Below are 19,428 nucleotides of genomic sequence, written 5' to 3'. Positions count from 1 at the left end.
ATAGTACACACATAACACAAGAGGGTTAGTCAGCTATACCCATTCATGTACTATAGTCTAGTAACTACACTCTAATACAACCTTACTAAACCAATAGAGCCCAGAGCAGTGTTACAGTATAATCAATCACTGTAGTACAACAAGGAACAGTGTTACTTAGAGCCTACAGAGCTGTTCTAGTTAGGTGGTATTAACAGTTGACTTCTAAGTGCAGATAGTATGAGATTGGATCCAGAAAGGGTAGCCTATATAAAATCGGCACCTTATACGGCTAACCAACCTGAGTTCTGTAGAGGCGCTGGCGTTGGCCTGGGCTAAGTCGAACGCTCTGATGTTTTCCAACATGGTCGCCACCTGCTTCACTAGCCGCTTGCTCTTAGCCTCGTTCATCTCCACGTTGTCTGTCCTGTTCAGACGGCCAGCTTCCTCCGCCAGGGCTTAGCCAATCACAGAGAGGGAAGGGCTTAGAGGTTAACAGCTTGTCTAAAAATAAATGGAAACAGCATCAACAAGGAAACAAGGAACATTTTTGACCCCTTTAGCTATGGAACCATTTTTATATAGCATGATGTCCTGTGGCAGCACCTTGTATGGCAGTCTGAATGGTGTTGATGTACTCCAGAAGCTCGGCCCCCTGGGTAATGCTGTTCTCTGTGGACCGGGCCACTTCATCTCCATCAGCAGACACACCCGTAGCCTTCTGTAGCAGTCCGTCTATGTCCTGGGTGAGGTTTGTCAAGTCCTCCTCATCCCTGGTCAGGTGATAGGCTGGGCTCCTATCCGTAGACATCAGAGACTAGGAGAGAAATGAAGACATAAGTGTTTTACAACAGTCTTTCTCTCATTGAATGTGTACTGAGTACTTCTGAACTGAAGACAAGGCAGGAGGCAGGGGATTCAAAAGATGAGTTCAAGACCTCCTGGACAGAGAGGTATAATATGACCCCTCTTTTACCTTGACCTCTCGCGTGTCGTTCTCCAGGTTGACCAGTGTGCTGTAGGGGGACAGGATGACCCCGGTCAGGTTGACAGACAGGAAGGAGCGCTCTACTGCATCCAGGTCATCCAGGAGCACCCTGGTACACTCATCATCACACGCTGAGGGTAGGGGGAGTTGCAGTTATTTGTGTGTGTGTGTGTGTGTGTGTGTGTGAGAGTGTCTGTGTGTGTGTGTGTGTGTGTGTGTGTGTGTGTATGTCTGCGAGTAAGTGAGCATGGTTACGTGTGTGCAGACATGCCCTTATAAGCATCTAAGTATAATGGTAAGCATATAATGGTAAGCCCTGCACAAATCAAAGAGTAGGATACTCACAGACACACTGGTCCCCGTCCAGGACGTGTCTCGCCTCGCACTGGTCACACAGGTGTCCCCTGACCCCAGCCTTACATTCACACTGACCCGTCAGTGAGTCACATGCTGTATGGAGAGACCCTGCAGTACTACACTGACACACCTCACACTTCCCACCTGAAGCTGACGGGTTCCCATAGTAACCCACTGCACACCTGAGAGAGGGGGCGGGAAGAAACAGTGAGAGGGAGAAATAATGGAATAGAAAGATAGAGGAAGCGAGGGAGAGAGAGAGAGAGAGAGAGAGAGAGAGAGAGAGAGAGAGAGAGAGAGAGAGAGAGAGAGAGAGAGAGAGAGAGAGAGAGAGAGAGAGAGAGAAAGAGAGAGAGAAAGAAAGAAAGAAACAGAGAGAGAGAATAAAACGGTTGTCTTAGTCAGAGGTGTATTGATGGTATCTAACGAAACGCTTGAGATCCAACAGGTGACACTGTAATACTCTCTTACCTCTCACAGTAGCGCCCCTCATAGCCGGGCTTGCAGGCGTTACAGCGGAAGTCTCCCATCACTCCCTCTAGAGCACAGGTAGGACTGAAGCTGACACACAACAGTACACAGTCATCCACTAGGTCAGACAGTGTTATAGAGACTACTATATCTCCTCACTGCCCTCTGCTGGCTAAAGCCTTTATTATCAGAGGACACCCATTCACTGAATCCCCCTCCACTATAGACCAAATTAGCTTCAGCATTCTAAGGAAAACCCATTTTCTTATGAGATAGAATATGTGCTCTTTACAATAATGTGTAATCAATATGTGTGTATTAATCTCTTTAAAATATACTACAGTTGAAGTTGAAGTTTACATACACCTTAGCCAAATACATTTAAACTAAGTTTTTCACAATACCTGACATTTAATCCTTGTAAAAATTCCCTGTCTTAGGTCAGTTAGGATCACCACTTTATTTTAAGAATGTGAAATGTCAGAATAATAGTAGAGAGAATGATTTATTTCAGCTTTTATTTCTTTCATCACATTCCAAGTTTACATAGCTCAGCTGGTAGAGCACGGCACTTGTAACACCAAGGTAGTGGGTTCGATCCCCGGGACCACCCATACACAAAAATGTATGCACACGTGACTGTAAGTCGCTTTGGATAAAAATGTCTGCTAAATGGCTTATTATTATTATTCCCAGTGGGTCAGAAGTTTACATACACTCAATTAGTATTTGGTAGCATTGCCTTTAAATTGTTTAACTTGGGTCAAATGTTTCAGGTAGCCTTCTACAAGCTTCCCACGATAAGTTGCGTGAATTTTGGCCCATTCCTCCTGACAGAGCTGGTGTAACTGAGTCAGGTTTGTAGGCCTCCTTGCTCGCACACGCTTTTTCAGTTCTGCCCACAAATGTTCTATAGGATTGAGGTCAGGGCTTTGTGATGGCCACTCCAATACCTTGACTTTGTTGTCCTTAAGCCATTTTGGCACAACTTTGGAAGTATGCTTGGGGTCATTGTCCATTTGGAAGACCCATTTGCGACCAAGCTTTAACTTCCTGACTGATGTCTTGAGAGGTTGCTTCAATATATCCACATAATTTTCCTTCCTCATGATGCCATCTATTTTGTGAAGTGCACCAGTCCCTCCTGCAGCAAAGCACCCCCACAGCATGATGCTTCCACCGCCGTGCTTCACGGTTGGGATGGTGTTCTTCAGCTTGCAAGGGACCCCCTTTTTCCTCCAAACATAACGATGGTCATTATGGCCAAACAGTTCTATTTTCGTTTCATCAGACCAGAGGACATTTATCCAAAAAGTACGATCTTTGTCCCCATGTGCAGTTGCAAACCGTAGTCTGGCTTTTTTATATTGCAGTTATGGAGCAGTGGCTTCTTCCTTGCTGAGCGGCCTTTCAGGTTATGTCGATATAGGACTTGTTTTACTGTGGATATAGATACTTTTGTACCTGTTTCCTCCAGCATCTTCACAAGGTCCTTTGCTGTTTGCACTTTTCGCACCAAAGTACGTTCATCTCTAGGAGACAGAACGCGTCTCCTTCCTGAGCGGTATGACAGCTGCCTGGTCCCATGGTGTTTATACTTCGTACTATTGTTTGTACAGATGAACGTGGTACCTTCAGGCGTTTGGAAATTGCTCTCAAGGATGAACCAGACTTGTGGAGGTCTACAATTTTCTGAGGTCTTGGCTGATTTCTTTTGATTTTCCCATGATGTCAAGCAAAGAGGCAGTAAGTTTGAAGGTAGTCCTTGAAATACATCCACAGTTACACCTCCAATTAACTAAAATGATGTCAATTAGCCTATCAGAAGCTTCTAAAACCATGACATATTTTCTGGAACTTGCCAAGCTGTTTAAAGCCACAGTCAACTTAGTGTATGTAAACTTCTGACCCACTGGAATTGTGATACAGTGAATTATAAGTGAAATAATCTGTCTGTAAACGACTTGTGTCATGCACAAAGTAGATGTCCTAACCGACTTGCCAAAACTATAGTTTGTTAACAAGAAATTTGTGGAGTGGTTGAAAAACTAGTTTTAATGACTCCAACCTAAGTGTATGTAAACTTCCGACTTCAACTGTATGTGTGGAATGAGACATTTAAACTCAAGAACACCTCACTTATCAGAACACGTGTGGCTGAGAGGAGAGTGAGACAGGTACCTGTTCTCTTTGAGGGGGCAGGCACACAGCGAGCAGTCACTGATGGAGCCTTTCACGTTCCCATAGTACCCTGAGGAACACACGCTACAGTGCTCCCCTGCCGTGTTGTGTTGGCAGCTCAGGCATTCTCCCGTGTCCAGGTCGCAGGCCTGGCTGTGGTTGTTACAACGGCAGGGCACACACGGCTGGATCAGCGGTCTCTTCCCGCTGTTCAGCTCAGTCACTGGTTGGCGGTAGTAGCCAGGGGCACACTCCTACACACAACACAAGTTAACATCAATGGACAACACCACAATCCAGAACATACACTACATGGCCAAAAGTATGTGGATACCTGCTTGTCTTAACATCTCATTCCAAAATCATGGGCATTAATATGGAGTTGGTCCCCCCTTTGCTGCTATAACAGCCTCCACTCTTCTGGGAAGGTTTTCCACTAAATGTTGGAACATTGCTGCTGGGACTTGCTTCCATTCAGCCACAAGAGCATTAGTGAGGTCGGGCACTGATGTTGGGCGATTAGGCCTGGCTCACAGTAGGCGTTTCAATTCATCCCAAAGGTGTTCGATGGGGTTGAGGTCAGGGCTCTGTGCAGGCCAGTCAAGTTCTTCCACACCGATCTCAATAAACAATTTCCTGTATGGACCTTGCTTTGTGCACGGGGCATTGTTATGCTGAAACAGGAAAGGGCCTTCCCCAAACTGTTGTCACAAATTTGGAAGCACAGAATCATCTAGAATGTCATTGTATGCTGTAGCGTTTACATTTCCCTTCATTGGAGCTAAGGGGCCTAGACCGAACCATGAAAAACAGACCCAGATCATTATTCCTCCTCCACTAAACTTTACAGTTGGCACTATGCATTGGGGCAGGTAGAGTTATCCTGGCACCCGCCAAACCCAGATTCGTACGTTGAACTGCCAGATGGTGAAGCGTGATTCATCACTCCAGAGAACGCGTTTCTACTGCTCCAGAGTCCAATGGCGGCGAGCTTTACACCACTCCAGCCGACGCTTGGCATTGCGCATGGTAATCTTAGGCTGCTCGGCCATGGAAACCCATTTCATGAAGCTCCCGACGAACAGTTATTGTGCTGATGTTACTTCCAGAGGCAGTTTGGAGCTCTGTAGTAAGTGTTGCAACCGAGGACAACACACTTCAGCACTCGCCGGTCCCATTCTGTGAGCTTGTGTGGAACTACCGCTTCGCGGCTGAGCCGTTGTTGCTCCTAGATATTTCCACTTCACAATAACAGGACTTACAGTTGACCAGGGCAGCTCTAGCAGGGCAGAAATTTGACGAACTGACTTGTTGGAAAGGTGGCATCCTATGACACTGCCACATTGAAAGTCACTGAGCTCTTCAGTAAGGCCATTCTACTGCCAATGTTTGTCTATGGAGATTGCATGGCTGTGTGCTCGATTTTATACACCTGTCAGCAACAGGGGTGGCTGAAATAGCCGAATCCACTAATTTGAAGGGGTGTCCACCTACTTTTGTATATATAGTGTATATGGAAATTACAGGCTATCGCTACAATGGAAGAAAGACTGGTGTTGAGGGAAGAAATTGTGGATAACAAGATAAGATGTCTGTCAAATCACAGGCGATCGATCGTGCAACCCCAAGAGAGATGTGAAAAACTGTCTCAAAGCAGTCTGACCTGGCAGGACAGTCCAGCGTAGCCAGCTGGACACACACACGTCTCGATCAGACATGCCACCTCCATACCCTTCAACCCCTCCTCCGCCTCTAGGGCTGTATCCATAGTGATATTGGAGATTCTAACGAAAGACAATGACAAGATTGATATGATAGTCACTTTATAGTGTTGACACAAACATAGTATGTGTGTGTGTGTGTGTGTGTGTGTGTGTGTGTGTGTGTGTGTGCTAACCTGCTCTGCTGTAGCCTTGTACCGTAAGAGGCTTTGATGGTGATGTACTCGATGTTGCTCAGGACCGCCATGAAGTCCGAGTGACTCACAGCTTTCTCCGACACAGAGTTGAAATACTTCCACTTGTGCTGCTCAAGAGAAATCAAAGCATTATATTAGTTATATTGTAATATATTATTTGTATTATTATTTTATTATTAGTTATATTATTAGTAGGATTTTGTAGGCTTTAGCTCAGCCAGATAACACATTATTTTAGCATGCAGGACATTTGGGTTCGAACCCCAGATAGTCAAACTACTTCAGCTTTAGGCCTTGTTTCTGGTCTCCTTCTTACCTCGGTCAGTGGGACGTCCTGACGGGTTTTTACCCCGTTGTCGGGGGCAGGCATGTCTATGTAGATGACCTGCTTCCTCAGATGACCCCCCCTCATCAGGACCTGGGGCTCGTTGTTGGCCAGGCCGGCCCCGTCCAGAGCATGGAATGCCACCACGTAGGATAGCTTCCCTCCGTATGACAACAACTAGAAAGAGAAGACAAGAAAGGATGTGTTAGTATTTTAGATTTTTGGAGTACCAATTGAAAAGGGTTTGCACTTTTGTGACTATTCCATTGGTTCCATTGCACCAGGCAAGCTCAGTCAACTGCAGCTATATGAAAGAACACAAATGCTATTGGAACCCAGGCCTGAAGTCTCATATAGTCACTTCATGAGGTAACAGTGATGTGAGGTGTAGTGTACCTTGTTTCCCTGGTAGTGTTTGGGAAGCCTCCAGTAGTAGGGTCCAGCCAGGCTGGTGCTCTCTATCTCCCTGGTGTCCAGCAGCATGTCTGGGGTCTGGTAGTAGACCCCCTCCACACTGCCCTGGAAGTCACTCTGACTGACCACACGAAGCAGCTCTGGGTCAGAGCCCAGTGTGATCTGTATGAACAGATAGATACACACAAACGCATGAGTGTGTGTATAGACAAAACACACACATAGCTAAATGCTACACAGGGCACGTGCATCCTTGAGCCGGGCACCAGGCTGCGAGCAGCAGGCACCGTACGTGGCATCACTAAGATGGGCATCCTGTTGGGCATCTTTCTGGGCATTTTATTTCCTCTCTATTGTGCCCAATTAAAATGAAGCTAATTGGGAGCATTCAGCGACTAATCAAATCAAATCACATTTTATTTGTCACATGTGCCGAATACAACAGGTGTAGTTGTCACGCCCTGGCTCTGGGGACTCTAGTATGTTGAGCCAGGGTGTGAGTTTTCATTTGTTTTTGTTCTAGTTTTGTATTTCTATGTTGGCCAGTGTGGTTCTCAATCAGAGGCAACGTGTATCAGCTGTTGCTTGTTGTCTCTGATTGGGAACCATACTTAAGCAGCCAGTTTTCCCACAGTGTTTGTGGGATCTTGTTCCAGTGTGGTTTGTGTTAGACCGAGGACGTCACGTTATCGTTTGTTGTTTTGTTCGTGTTATCATTATTTAATAAATATGTTCACCTTTCACGCTGCGCCTTGGTCCTCTGTACCCGACGATCGTGACAGTAGTAGACCTTATAGTGAAATTATTACTTAACCAAAAATGCAGTTTTAAGAAAGAATACCCCCCATAAAATCACAAAAAAATACTATATAAAATAATACGAAATAAAAGTAACAAATAATTAAAGAGCAGCAGTAAAAATAACAATAGCGAGGCTAAATACAGGGGGTACCGGTACCGAGTCAATGTGCGGGGGCACCGGTTAGTCGAGGTAATTGAGGTAATATGTACATGTAGTTAGAGCTATTAAAGTGTCTATGCATAGATAATAAACAGAGAGTAGCAGCAGCGAAAAAAAAAAATGCAAATAGTCTGGGTAGCCATTTGATTAGATGTTCAGGAGTCTTATGGCTTGGGGGTAGAAGCTGTTTAGAAGCCTCTTGGACCTAGACTAGGCGCTCCGGTACCGCTTGCCGTGCGGTAGCAGAGAGAACTGTAATCTTTGACAATTTTAAGGGCCTTCCTCTGACACCGCCTGGTATAGAGGCCCTGGATGGCAGGAAGCTTGGCCACAGTGATATACTGGGCCGTACGCACTACCCTCTGCAGTGCCTTGCGGTCGGAGGCCGAGCAGTTGCCATACCAGTCAGTGATGCAACCAGTCAAGATGCTCTCGATGGTGCAGCTGTTGAATCTTTTGAGGATCTGAGGACCCATGCCAAATATTTTCAGTCTCCTTAAGGGGAATAGGTTTTGTCGTGCCCTCTTCGCGACTGTCTTGGTATGGTTGGACCATGTTAGTTTGTTGGTGATGTGGACACCAAGGAACTTGAATCTCTCAACCTGCTCCACTACAGCCCCGTCGATGAGAATGGGGGCGTGCTCAGTCCTCTTTTTTCCCTGTAGTCCACAATCATCTCCTTTGTCTTGATCACGTTGAGGGAGAGGTTGTTATCCTGGCACCACACGGCCAGGTCTCTGACCTCCCTATAGGCTGTCTCGTCGTTGTCGGTGATCAGGCCTACAACTGTTGTGTCATCGGCAAACTTAATGATGGTGTTGGAGTCGTGCCTGGCCATGCAGTCATGAGTGAACAGGGAGTACAGGAGGGGACTGAGCGCGCACCCCTGAGGGGCCCACGTGTTGAGGATCAGCGTGGCAGATGTGATATAGATTTAATGGTTGTAAAGATAGGGAGAGGTCTGTCCGTAATAAAGAGATGCTCTGCTTTTTTGACACAACACTCCACAAAGCAAGTCCTGCAGGCTCTAGTTTTGTCTTATCTTGATTATTGTCCAGCCATGTGGTCAAGCGCTGCTGAGAAATACCTAGTTAAGCTGCAGCTGGCCCAGAACAGAGCGGCACATCTTGCTCTTCATTGTAATCAGATGGCTGATATATGTGTTGTTACCTACCCTTACCACCTGGGGGCGGCCCATCAGGAAGTCCAGGATCCAGTTGCAGAGGGAGGTGTTTAGTCCCAGGGTCCTTAGCTTAGTTATGAGCTTTGAGGGCACTATGGTGTTGAACACTGAGCTGTAGTCAATGAATAGTATTCTCACATAGGTGTTCCTTTTGTCCAGGTGTGAAAGGGCAGTGTGGAGCGCAATAGAGATTGCATCATCTGTGGATCTATTGGGGCGGTATGCAAATTGGAGTGGGTCTAGGGTTTCTGGGATAATGGTGTTGATGTGAGCCATGACCAGCCTTTCAAAGCACTTAATGGCTACAGATGTGAGTGCTACGGGTCGGTAGTCATTTAGGCAGGTTATCTTAGTGTTCTTGGGCACAGGGACTATGGTGGTCTGCTTGAAACGTAGGTATTACAGACTTGGCCAGGGACAGGTTGAAAATGTCAGTGAAAACACTTGCCAGTTGGTCAGCGCATGCTCGGAGTACATGTCCTGGTAATCCGTCTGGCCCTGCGGCCTTGTGAATGTTGACCTGTTTAAAGGTCTTACTCACATCGGCTACGGAGAGCGTGATCACACAGTCGTCCGGAACAGCTGATGCTCTCATGCATGTTTCAGTGTTACTTGCCTCGAAGTGAGCATAGAAGTAATTTAGCTCGTCTGGTAGGCTCGTGTCACTGGGCAGCTCGCGACTGTGCTTCCCTTTGTAGTCTGTAATAGTTTGCAAGCCCTGCCACATCCGACGAGTGTCGGAGCCGGTGTAGTACGAGTCGATCTTAGTCCTGTATTGATGCTTTGCCTGTTTGATGGTTTGTCGGAGGGCATAGGTAGCTTAGTGGGTAAGAGCGTCGTGCCAGTAACCGAAAGGTCGCTGGTTCTAATCCCCGAGCCGACTAGGTGAAAAATCTGTCGATGTGCCCTTGAGCAAGGCACTTAACCCTAATTGCTACTGTAAATCGCTCTGGATAAGAGCGTCTGCTAAATGACTAAAAATGTTTTTTTTTTAAATACGCTTCCGGGTTAGAGTCCCGCTCCTTGAAAGCGGCGGCTCTACCCTTTAGCTCAGTGCGGATGTTGCCTGTAATCCATGGCTTCTGGTTGGGGTATGTACGTACAGTCACTGTTGGGACGACGTCATCGATGCACTTATTGATGAAGCCAGTGACTGATGTGGTGAGGATAAAGAGTTTGTTCTTCATCCAGACAGATGAGATAGTGTACAGCTGAAGAATTAGTATGGGCCAAAACATCTGGATACACCTGACCAAAGAGCTTTGAACTCGGAAATAGCTTATAGATGATATCTTCCTGGTCATGACGCATTTTCAGGAAAAACTCCAGGCTCTAAGCATGATACATTGTTAGATTTGACATGCCGGTTGCTTCTTGGCTAACGAGGTTATAAACAAGACAGAGAAGATGATTCTGACATAAACCAGACAAATAGAAGCCAAGATATTATACAGTATTGTTGTTGTATCACTAAACAAAGGTATTGCCATTCCAGACAGCGACTAGAAAGAATTTTAAGTCTTTTGTTTAGAAAATGGCAGAATGATGGCCGCTCAACCCCTTCAGACAATGGCGGACAGTTTCTCAACCCTGTTAGCATAGCCACCCATCTGAACAGGAAGCAGATGGGCGGGACTAAAACAGGAAACCAGGGTAATATTCAGTAGCTGGCACACGTTTTAAAACGTTTTTCAATGGAAAACAAAAATTACAGAACATTCAGGTAGAAAATGCATTGTGCCGAACAGACATATTCATCTGTCATGGCAAATAGTGTAGTGATAGCTCCCCACTGGGCAAAAACTGGTTGAATCAACATTGTTTCCACATTATTTCAACCCAAAAGATCTATGTGATGACATTGAATCAACGTGGAAAACTGATTGGATTTGCAAAAAGTAATCAACGGCATTTCATATTTTTTCACCCAACTTTGAACCTAAATCCAATGACATGGTGACCTTTTTTGTTGATTTCACGTTGAATTCACATTAGCTGTAAATCAAAACTAGACGTTGAACTGACGTCTGTGCCCAGTGGGTTTATTCCTTACATCTCTATCTGTAGTGTTCTGAATGTTTCAACTCACTGAACAGACCCCTGGATGATGAGGGTTTGGATAAGTGGACTGTACTCACCAGCACCCGGACCATCCCACCCAGCTCCTCACAGTCTGAGGAGACCCCGAAACAGAAGCAGGGGCTGCAGCCGGCCGGGTTAGAACCAGATAGGCCGAAGGTTCCCTTCTTACACTCATCACAGCCACCTCCGCCCACGTTGTCCTGGCAACCAGAGACCAATTAATTTAAACAGACAACATACTTCGTACGGACACAATAAAACACAACACTATCATAGGCCATAACAGATATGATATTCCATCATATGATACAAGATTACTGTTTGTTCACTCAACCAATTTCACCAGCAGTTTAAGTACCTTGCACACACAGTTCCCTGGGGCCTCACAGCTGCACACGCCCAGTTCCTCATCACAGAACTCCTCTCTGGTGCCGTTGGTATTGCAGTTGCACACCGTGCATTCTGGGTAGCCCCTGTAGCCCATGGCGCAGCGGTCACAGTTCTGCCCGGCAAACTCAGAGCGGCACTGGCACTGCCCGTTTGTGATGCCACACTGGGTGGCAGAGCTGCCCGCCTCACTGCAGTCACATGACTAGGAACAAAGGGGCAAAGATGAGCTTTAATGAACAACTTTTATGTTATATGAATTTGCTTATTACATTTATAACTTATGAAGCATCTATGTAGGCATTAAAAGAGTCAATGTAGGGATATGTAGGCCTTATAAAGGCGTATACATTTCCAGTAGGAGAGGTGGGTTTTACCTTACAGCCTGTCACAGTGTCGTGACCCCAGTGACCTTCTTCACACAGCTCACACTTCTCTCCTCTGGTGTAGGGAGGACAGATACACTCGCCTGTCGTCGCGTTACAGTTGCCATGGGTGTGGGCACACTCACACTCTGAATGGGGGAGGAGAGAGAGAACGAGAGAGAGAGAGAGAGAGAGAGAGAGAGTGGGGTGGAGAGAGCACTATGATCAGTTCAGATCAGAATGAAACTCAAATGTAAATGTCTGTTAAAGTTTGGGTAATGTTTGTGGCCTTACGTGTACAGCCGCTGCCCTGGTAGTTAAAGTAACCATGGTGACAGCGGTCACACTTGTCCCCCGCCACCCCTGGGATGCATTGGCACCGCCCATCTTCCTCACAGGCCGTGGACACAGATCCTGACTGGATACAGTTACATTCTCTGCACCCCTGTCCGTTGAGAAGACCGTGGAAGCCCACCTGGAAAACACAGACGAAAACACCAATTGTTACTAACTTCCATCAACTAACCAGCAGACTCCATCCTTCTGAGAATCCTCTTGATCATTCATTCAACCTTTCTTAAACTGTAAAACATCAATACAAGTATATCCAGAAAAAAAAAGGTGTATTACTCTGAGTCTGTATCCTTGATAGAGAGCATATAGCAGGAGGCCAAGTGACATTAGACGTAACACTTCTAATGACATCGTCACTATCAATCAGAGGGTCTCACTGTCACCAATCATCTCAGTTACCATCGACATGAACAGGCAGGAAGTATCTCCTATCTCCTGTAATATTACTGGTGGAGTCTGTCTCTATCAGTCCTCTCTGCCAAAGCTGTGACCTCTCAGTCCAAATTGGACCCAATGGAAAACCAGGAACCAGACAGCCAGGCCTTAGGTCAGAATTTACCCCAGCCAGAGCATCTAATTCTGGGATTAGAGAGAAGCTGCTAACCCCCTTCCATCCCCATCTCTCAATTTCTACATCCGCAAATTGGAATGTAATTTTTTGTTAACATATTGAGAGAAAGAGAAGGCCAAGACTGCGCTCTGTTTTCTCCAGATAACCATCTCTAGATGTTTTGAATCCATGTGTTTTTGGTTACATTTGAACAGCCCCTGCCCAGCCAAAGAGCTCCCCTCCCCCCACCTCCACCAAACAAACCCCTCTACTGCCCTAAAAAAAATCAACTAAAGATATCTCCCCCTCCTTCCCTCCCTTTCTCTGCCAGGGAGCCGACAGATAATCTGACCGTGCTAATGAATATATCCAAAACATTGGACTGCCTTCAGACCAGCTGGGGGTCCTATTGGAAAGTAGGACACGGGGAGGAGAGAAGCGGGAGACCTTGGACACCCACTGATAACTAAGTGTTCCAATGGACTGGGCTGGATTAGGGTTAGTAATTTAGTATCCGTTTCCAAATTCCAAATACTCATTCCATGGAGAGGTGTGGGAGTGGGGAGTTGGAAGTTGGGAGGAATTACAGGGAAAATAGTCTAGGAGGGTAGAAGGGACTGGCCATGTGACTCGACCATATAGCCAGAAAAACTCTTGGCCCTATAGTATGCGAGTTTGAAGTTGTGAAAATAATATGAAACTGAACATAGAGAATGCTATACAATCTACATACCTGACACTGGTCACACTTCTCACCCACCACGTTGGGTTTGCAGGTACACCGTCCAGTAAGGAGGTCACACACTCCAAGGTACGACCCTTTTTCATGGCAACCACAAGCTACACAGGGGATAAATAGGAGTAAAACATAGTTGTAAACGTACATGTTTATAACACCAGGATTCATGCTCTAATTTTGTGTTGAAAATAATACTGGTAACCTGAGAGGTATATTTTTAAAATTATCATACAATTCTCAAAGCTCTATTTTGATGATAGAATATATATATTTTTTTCATGTAGTATAAACGTTATGCAGACATTTGAGCAAGTTTAGTGAAATGAGGCTGAACGGGTGAAGGTACGCAAGACTTGCAGTATTGCGATGTTCCCCTAGATGTCACTCTATCCATTACAAAGAGCTCTTCTACAGTTGTCTTTCATGACAAGTAAACACACATCTGAAGTAAAATTGCACATCCATCACAATATTTTGGACCGTGTTTGATCTCAAAATAAGTTACATTCTAGGTAATGACTGAATCCATCCACATATCTCCCTATGAATACAAAATTCATATTGTCATAACATACATGCATTGTCAATGTTGTGGAATGCAGACATTGTCACAAAACCAGGTCTGGGAATGAGAAGCCTGCAGTATTACCATACCCATTTTTACATTTTAGCAGACGCTCTTATCCAGAGCGACTTACAAGAGCAATTAGGGTTAAGTGCCTTGCTCAAGGGCACATCAACAGATTTTTCACCTAGTCGGCTCTGGGATTAGAACCAGCGACCTTTCGGTTACTGGCACAACGCTCTTAACCACTATGCTACCTGCCACACCCCCAAAGGCCAAGGGGATTATAAAGCTTCATGTGATGGTTATTAGACATTAATACGCTGTTCATAAGCTTCCCTATGAGGCCTGGTGCCATGCCATATCATATTCAGACAGGGATTTAACCTGACCTTTGACCTCACAATGCCTGAGGTAACATGTCTGGGTCTGTGTTCACAATGCGTCTCAGAAAAGGAGTGCTGATCTAGGATCAGTCTTACCTTATAGATCATAATGAATGAGATTACATGGATAAGGTGGAACCTGATCCCAGATCAGCACTGCTACGCCGAGACGCTTTGTGAATATGGGTCCTGACCCATAACATACATTATTGTTAGGATTAGGTCTAAGACGTGATGTTGGGGCCGGGGGGAGCAGGTATAGGTCAAAGTTGAGATTTCATCTGTGGTCGGTTGGCCACGTTCTTCACTCACCATTCCTGACTTGCTAACTGCTACTCAGAAATGAGCAAAAGTGTCTATTTCATGTCTATTCTCACTATGTCATTCTGTGTTGTAGTTCGGTACGTATCATCGACTGCAGTTAGATGGATGAGCAAGTTCAGTGTTAACTAGCATGTTCAGTACATGGTGGTGAGGGATGTTGCTTGTCGTGTATATGTAACTGTGTGGGGATCTGTGGAAGAATCCTCATCTTCATCATCTTCCTCGTCATCATCACAGCTCTCTTACCCTGGCAGTTCTTGGCAGTGATGGCGTCACCGTAGTAGCCGTCTTCGCACCTCTCACACTGGTCTCCGCTGGTGTGGCTGTGACACTTCAGACACACACCGCTGCTGGTGTCACAGTGGCCCGGCTCCCAGGGGTCCACGTTACCGTTACACTCACACACCACACACTCCTGGCCCGCCACCTTCGGGTCACCGTGGTAACCGTTAGCACACCTGTAGAAGTCAAAGTTCGAAGATTAACAAATAATACAATAAACTATTAGTTAAATGGTTGAGACTAGTATTAAAGTATTGTAACTGAGTTTCACTTATAATTTTCCCATGTAAACTGTTATAAGTATATTTACTATGTGTTTAGATGTACAAGTGAAATACAGTGCATTCGGAAAGTATTCAGACCCCTTGACTTTTTCCACATTTTGTTACGTTACAGCCTTATTCTAAAATGGATTAAATACATTTTTTATCTACACACTATACCCCACAATGACAAAGCGTAAACACGTTTTTAGAAATTGTTGCAAATGTATAAAAAAATAAAATAATGAACTACCTTATTTACATAAGTATTCAGACCCTTTGTTATGAGACTCGAAATTGAGCTCAGGTGCATCCTGTTTCCATTGATCATCCTTAAGATGTTTCGGGGGAGAAGGACCTTGGTCAGGGAGGTAACCAAGAACCCGATGGTCACTCTGACAGAGCTCCAGACTTCATCTGTGGAGATGGGAGAACCTTCCAGAAGGCCAACCATCTCTGCAGCACTCCACCAATCAGGCCTTTATGGTAGAGTGGCCAGACGGAAGGCACTCCTCAGTAAAAGGCACATGGCAGCCCGCTTGGAGTTTGCCAAAAGGCACCTAAAAGACTCTCAGACCATGAGAAACAAGATTCTCGGGTCTGATGAAACCAAGATTGAACTCTTTCGCCTGAATGCCAAGCGTCACATCTGGAGGAAACCTGGCACCATCCCTACGGTGAAGCATGGTGGTGGCAGCATCATGCTGTGGGGATGTTTTTCAGCGGCAGGGACTGGGAGACTAGTCAGGATCGAGGGAAAGATGAATGGAGCAAAGTACAGAGAGATCCTTGATGAAAACCTGCTCCAGAGCGCTCAGGACCTCAGACTGGGGCGAAGGTTCACCTTCCAATAGGACAAATACCCTAAGCACACAGCCAAGACAATGCAGGAGTGGCTTCAGACAAGTCTCTGAATGTCCTTGAGTGGCCCAGCCAAAGCCCAGACTGTGCAGCGACGCTCCCCATCCCAGTTTTTGCTTTGTCATTATGGGGTGTTGTGTGTAGATTGATGAGAAGAAGAAAATACAATTTAAACCATTTTAGAATAATGCTAAGGTAACATATCCAAATGTGGAAAAAGTCAAGGGGTATGAATACTTTCCGAATGCTCTGTGTATCTGATTATATAGTACAGGTTTAAGAAGTGAAGAGAAGGTCAAACTGACAGGATAAGGTTTAAGAACATTTCCTCTCCATACCTCTCACACTTAGTCCCAGTGTAACCATGCTGGCACTGGTCACATGTCACCTGCCCAGGGCCCTCCAGGACACAGGTGGGGCTGAAACTGAAGAAGAGACCAGGAGTGTGAATGATGACATCACATTAACTAGTAAGAGCTAGAGCATAGGGCTTTTCTCAAACTTTAAGCATTTCATATTGTATGAGTGGAGATCTCACCCCCTTCCACTCCCTAAAATTGAGAAACACCAGCACTAAGTTTATGCTTGGAATCAATTCACACAACAGCTAACCTACCTGTCATTAAATAAAGCAATAAAGTACCTGGTACAGTTGAAACATTCTGTTGTTGACATGAAACCTACAATAACCAATATCGGCCATACTCTCCACCACCCAGCGTCCACACATATTTGACCCATCTATCGCCATGGAGAGGGGTTCTAGAATCTAAATTAATGGCATGTTGGCACAGAGTTGGCACAGTCACTCACTTGTTCGTCGCCACTGTCAGCGGGCAAGCGCATCTCCTGCAGTCCTCCGGGGTGCCCTCAGAGGGGTCGCCATAGTAACCGTGGAGGCATTGGTCACAGTGGGGCCCAGTGGTATTGTGAGTACAGTCCTGGGGAAAGATTTAAGGCGACAGTGCCCGGATAAAACGTATTTCTGGCATGACACACATGCCCTTAAGCTGCCATTGACACACCATAGCAACCAACATTTATTGGGATGTCTCAACATCCACTGCCATGTTAAAGGGATAGTTAACTTTTTGAAGTTTTAGATTATTTCACATTTTTAAAAAACTGTTTGGATGAACACCCTAGGTAAGTTGAAAATAAAGCTCCTAAAAAGTGAACTATCCCTTTAACTGCACCAAGCTGCTAAACCTAACCGCAAAGTGAAGCATTTTCACTAATGCAATTGAATGTTGTAGCTACTAGCTTTAGCATGTCTTTTGATTTACATAGTACATTGACCGAACGGATGCCTGGCAGTAGCCAAAGGATAATCACTGCTTTGCCGCACGCCATTTAAACGCCTAACACAGCATTAACTTGTCATCCAATAAAGCGAGGAATTCAATTGAAACAGAGCCCAAGATGGCACCCTATTCCCTATAAAGTAGTGCACAACATAGGGAATAGGATGGAGGCTCTAGCCAAAAGTAGTGCACTACATAGGGAATAGGATGGAGGCTCTAGCCAAAAGTAGTGCACTACATAGGGAATAGGATGCCATTTCAGACACAGCATAGAAGAGTGATTCATCATTATGGCTGTCAACAAACACAGCTCAAGCCAGGAAGCTTCCTACTGGGGGTTTGCTCATTGGTGTAGCCTCTAACTGTGAAGTACGGAGAGGAAAAATGCATGCACTCACTAACTGTAAGTCGCTCTGGATAAGAGCATCTGCTAAATGACTAAAATCTCAAATCTAAGTGAAGCTCTGACCAGTTCAGAGGTTATCTAGTGGAGATAGGATCAGATAAACAGCTAGATGAGACCACGTCCTTATTTTACACAGATGGTGGTGGAAGTAGTTGAGATCACGCTTCGAGCTAACAAACAAGCCATAGCTGTACATGTATGGGATATCTAAGTGTCATATATCTATGTCTATGGCCCCCACTGCATATAGTAGTGACTAGCCAGACAGACTTCATTGACATATGTATGGAATGACTACATACAGTATATTGTATATCTATGGGTCAAATATCTACTTCTCTGACCCCCCACTGTCTAAACATGACATGGGGCAGATAGAGGACTCACCAGACACACTCCGTTGATGTCACATTCCTTAGCATGGTCGTTACACTCACACTGGAGACAGTTGCCTCCGAACAGGATGCCCCCGACACGATAGAACCCAGACATACAGTACTACAAACACACAGAGAACAATAACATCATCATTAAGCGGTCGCTTTTACCCAAAGTATGTTTGATGTGTTTGATACCGTTTTGTTCATTCTATTCCAGCCATTACAATGAGCCCGTCCTCCTATAGCTCCTCCCACCAGCCTCCTCTGAATCCAGACATACAGTACTACAAACACAAAGAGAACTATAACATAATCATTTAGCAGTTGTGTTCACCTAAAGTGACACATAGTTAACACGTATTCAAAATATGTGGGTTTTGTTGGAATTGAACCCACAACATTGTTGCCAACACCATGCTCTTCTTCTAACTCTAACTAACAAAGCCAACTGAAAAGCATAATGAACTTTGCTTTTACAACGGATGCAGCTCAAATCATTAACAAACTTGACTAGACACCTACAGTAGTAAACAGTATGAACCTGGCCACCGTCACATGACCTGGGTGTTTACCTCACAGGATATGCCCGAGTAGCCCCAGGGGCACTCACACTGCTCCACGTCCCGGGCCTGGACTGGGTTAGCAGAATTGATGTCTACCATGTCCAGAGATACATTGCTCAACCTGAGTGCCCCTTCTGCGCTGGCATTGAGGTGACCTCTGATCCTCAGTCCAGCCACGTCGGCCAGTGCGGTCATCAGCTCGACCCTGTCCACCCTCTGACCCGTGTGCAGGTCTACGAAGCCCTGTGGCAAGAGCTCCACAGCAACATGCTGCTCACGCAGGGGCGTCAGGAAGAGCTGCCTGGGGGGCGTCTGACGCAGGGTCCTCCCGTTCCCCTGGGGACACATCCAAACAAGGCCGTTAGCAACACATTTTGATTTACAATGACGACCTGATGTAGGTTCAGGGGTTGGTATACTCAACCCTTTAGAATAGTTTTAGATTTAGGCCGGGGTGATTCTGCAATCATCTATATGACTCCTTCAGGTCTGCAATCACTGAAGAGCTAGGGGATAGAAGTTTTTCGTTTAAACTACCAACTGGGCAAAAACTGTTTGAATCAACATTGTTTCCACGTCATTTCAACAACAACAACAAAAATGTGATGACATTGAATCAAGATGGAAAACTGATTGGATTTGCAAGAAGTCATCAACATACGGGAATATATTCTGTTTTTTCACTCAACTTTGAACCTAAATCCAATGTCATGGTGAATTTATTTTGGGATTTCACGTTGAATTCACGTTAGTTGACAACTCAACCAAATGTAAATAAAAAATAGAAGTTGAACTGACGTCTGTGCCCAGTGGGAAGGGTTTTTAGTTAGTCTTGCTTTC

The 19,428-nt window shown here is 45.4% G+C and overlaps 1 protein-coding gene across 2 annotated transcripts in view; it reads right to left on the bottom strand.

Moving 5' to 3' along the window:
• The window catches only part of LOC121549659 (laminin subunit alpha-1-like), an 82,833-nt gene that overhangs the window by 20,033 nt on the left and 43,372 nt on the right, over window positions 1-19,428 (bottom strand). For both annotated transcript variants that reach the window (XM_041861452.2, XM_041861453.2), the window contains exons 14-33: window positions 18,598-18,924; window positions 18,033-18,143; window positions 16,749-16,876; window positions 16,274-16,360; window positions 14,776-14,987; window positions 13,249-13,355; window positions 11,906-12,086; window positions 11,624-11,760; window positions 11,218-11,451; window positions 10,916-11,059; window positions 6,616-6,795; window positions 6,211-6,396; window positions 5,874-6,001; window positions 5,640-5,760; window positions 3,977-4,230; window positions 1,796-1,885; window positions 1,313-1,506; window positions 956-1,098; window positions 586-796; window positions 281-437 (exon numbers count right to left, since the gene is read on the bottom strand). In XM_041861452.2, coding sequence (XP_041717386.1) covers window positions 281-437; window positions 586-796; window positions 956-1,098; window positions 1,313-1,506; window positions 1,796-1,885; window positions 3,977-4,230; window positions 5,640-5,760; window positions 5,874-6,001; window positions 6,211-6,396; window positions 6,616-6,795; window positions 10,916-11,059; window positions 11,218-11,451; window positions 11,624-11,760; window positions 11,906-12,086; window positions 13,249-13,355; window positions 14,776-14,987; window positions 16,274-16,360; window positions 16,749-16,876; window positions 18,033-18,143; window positions 18,598-18,924 — 3,332 coding nt within the window. The remainder of the gene's footprint in view (window positions 1-280; window positions 438-585; window positions 797-955; window positions 1,099-1,312; window positions 1,507-1,795; window positions 1,886-3,976; window positions 4,231-5,639; window positions 5,761-5,873; window positions 6,002-6,210; window positions 6,397-6,615; window positions 6,796-10,915; window positions 11,060-11,217; window positions 11,452-11,623; window positions 11,761-11,905; window positions 12,087-13,248; window positions 13,356-14,775; window positions 14,988-16,273; window positions 16,361-16,748; window positions 16,877-18,032; window positions 18,144-18,597; window positions 18,925-19,428) is intronic.

Source organism: Coregonus clupeaformis, chromosome 34 (assembly GCF_020615455.1).
Source record: "Coregonus clupeaformis isolate EN_2021a chromosome 34, ASM2061545v1, whole genome shotgun sequence".
NCBI lineage: Eukaryota > Metazoa > Chordata > Actinopteri > Salmoniformes > Salmonidae > Coregonus > Coregonus clupeaformis.
Note: the sequence above shows the minus strand (reverse complement) of the source record. Positions and strands in the feature narration are given on the sequence as shown.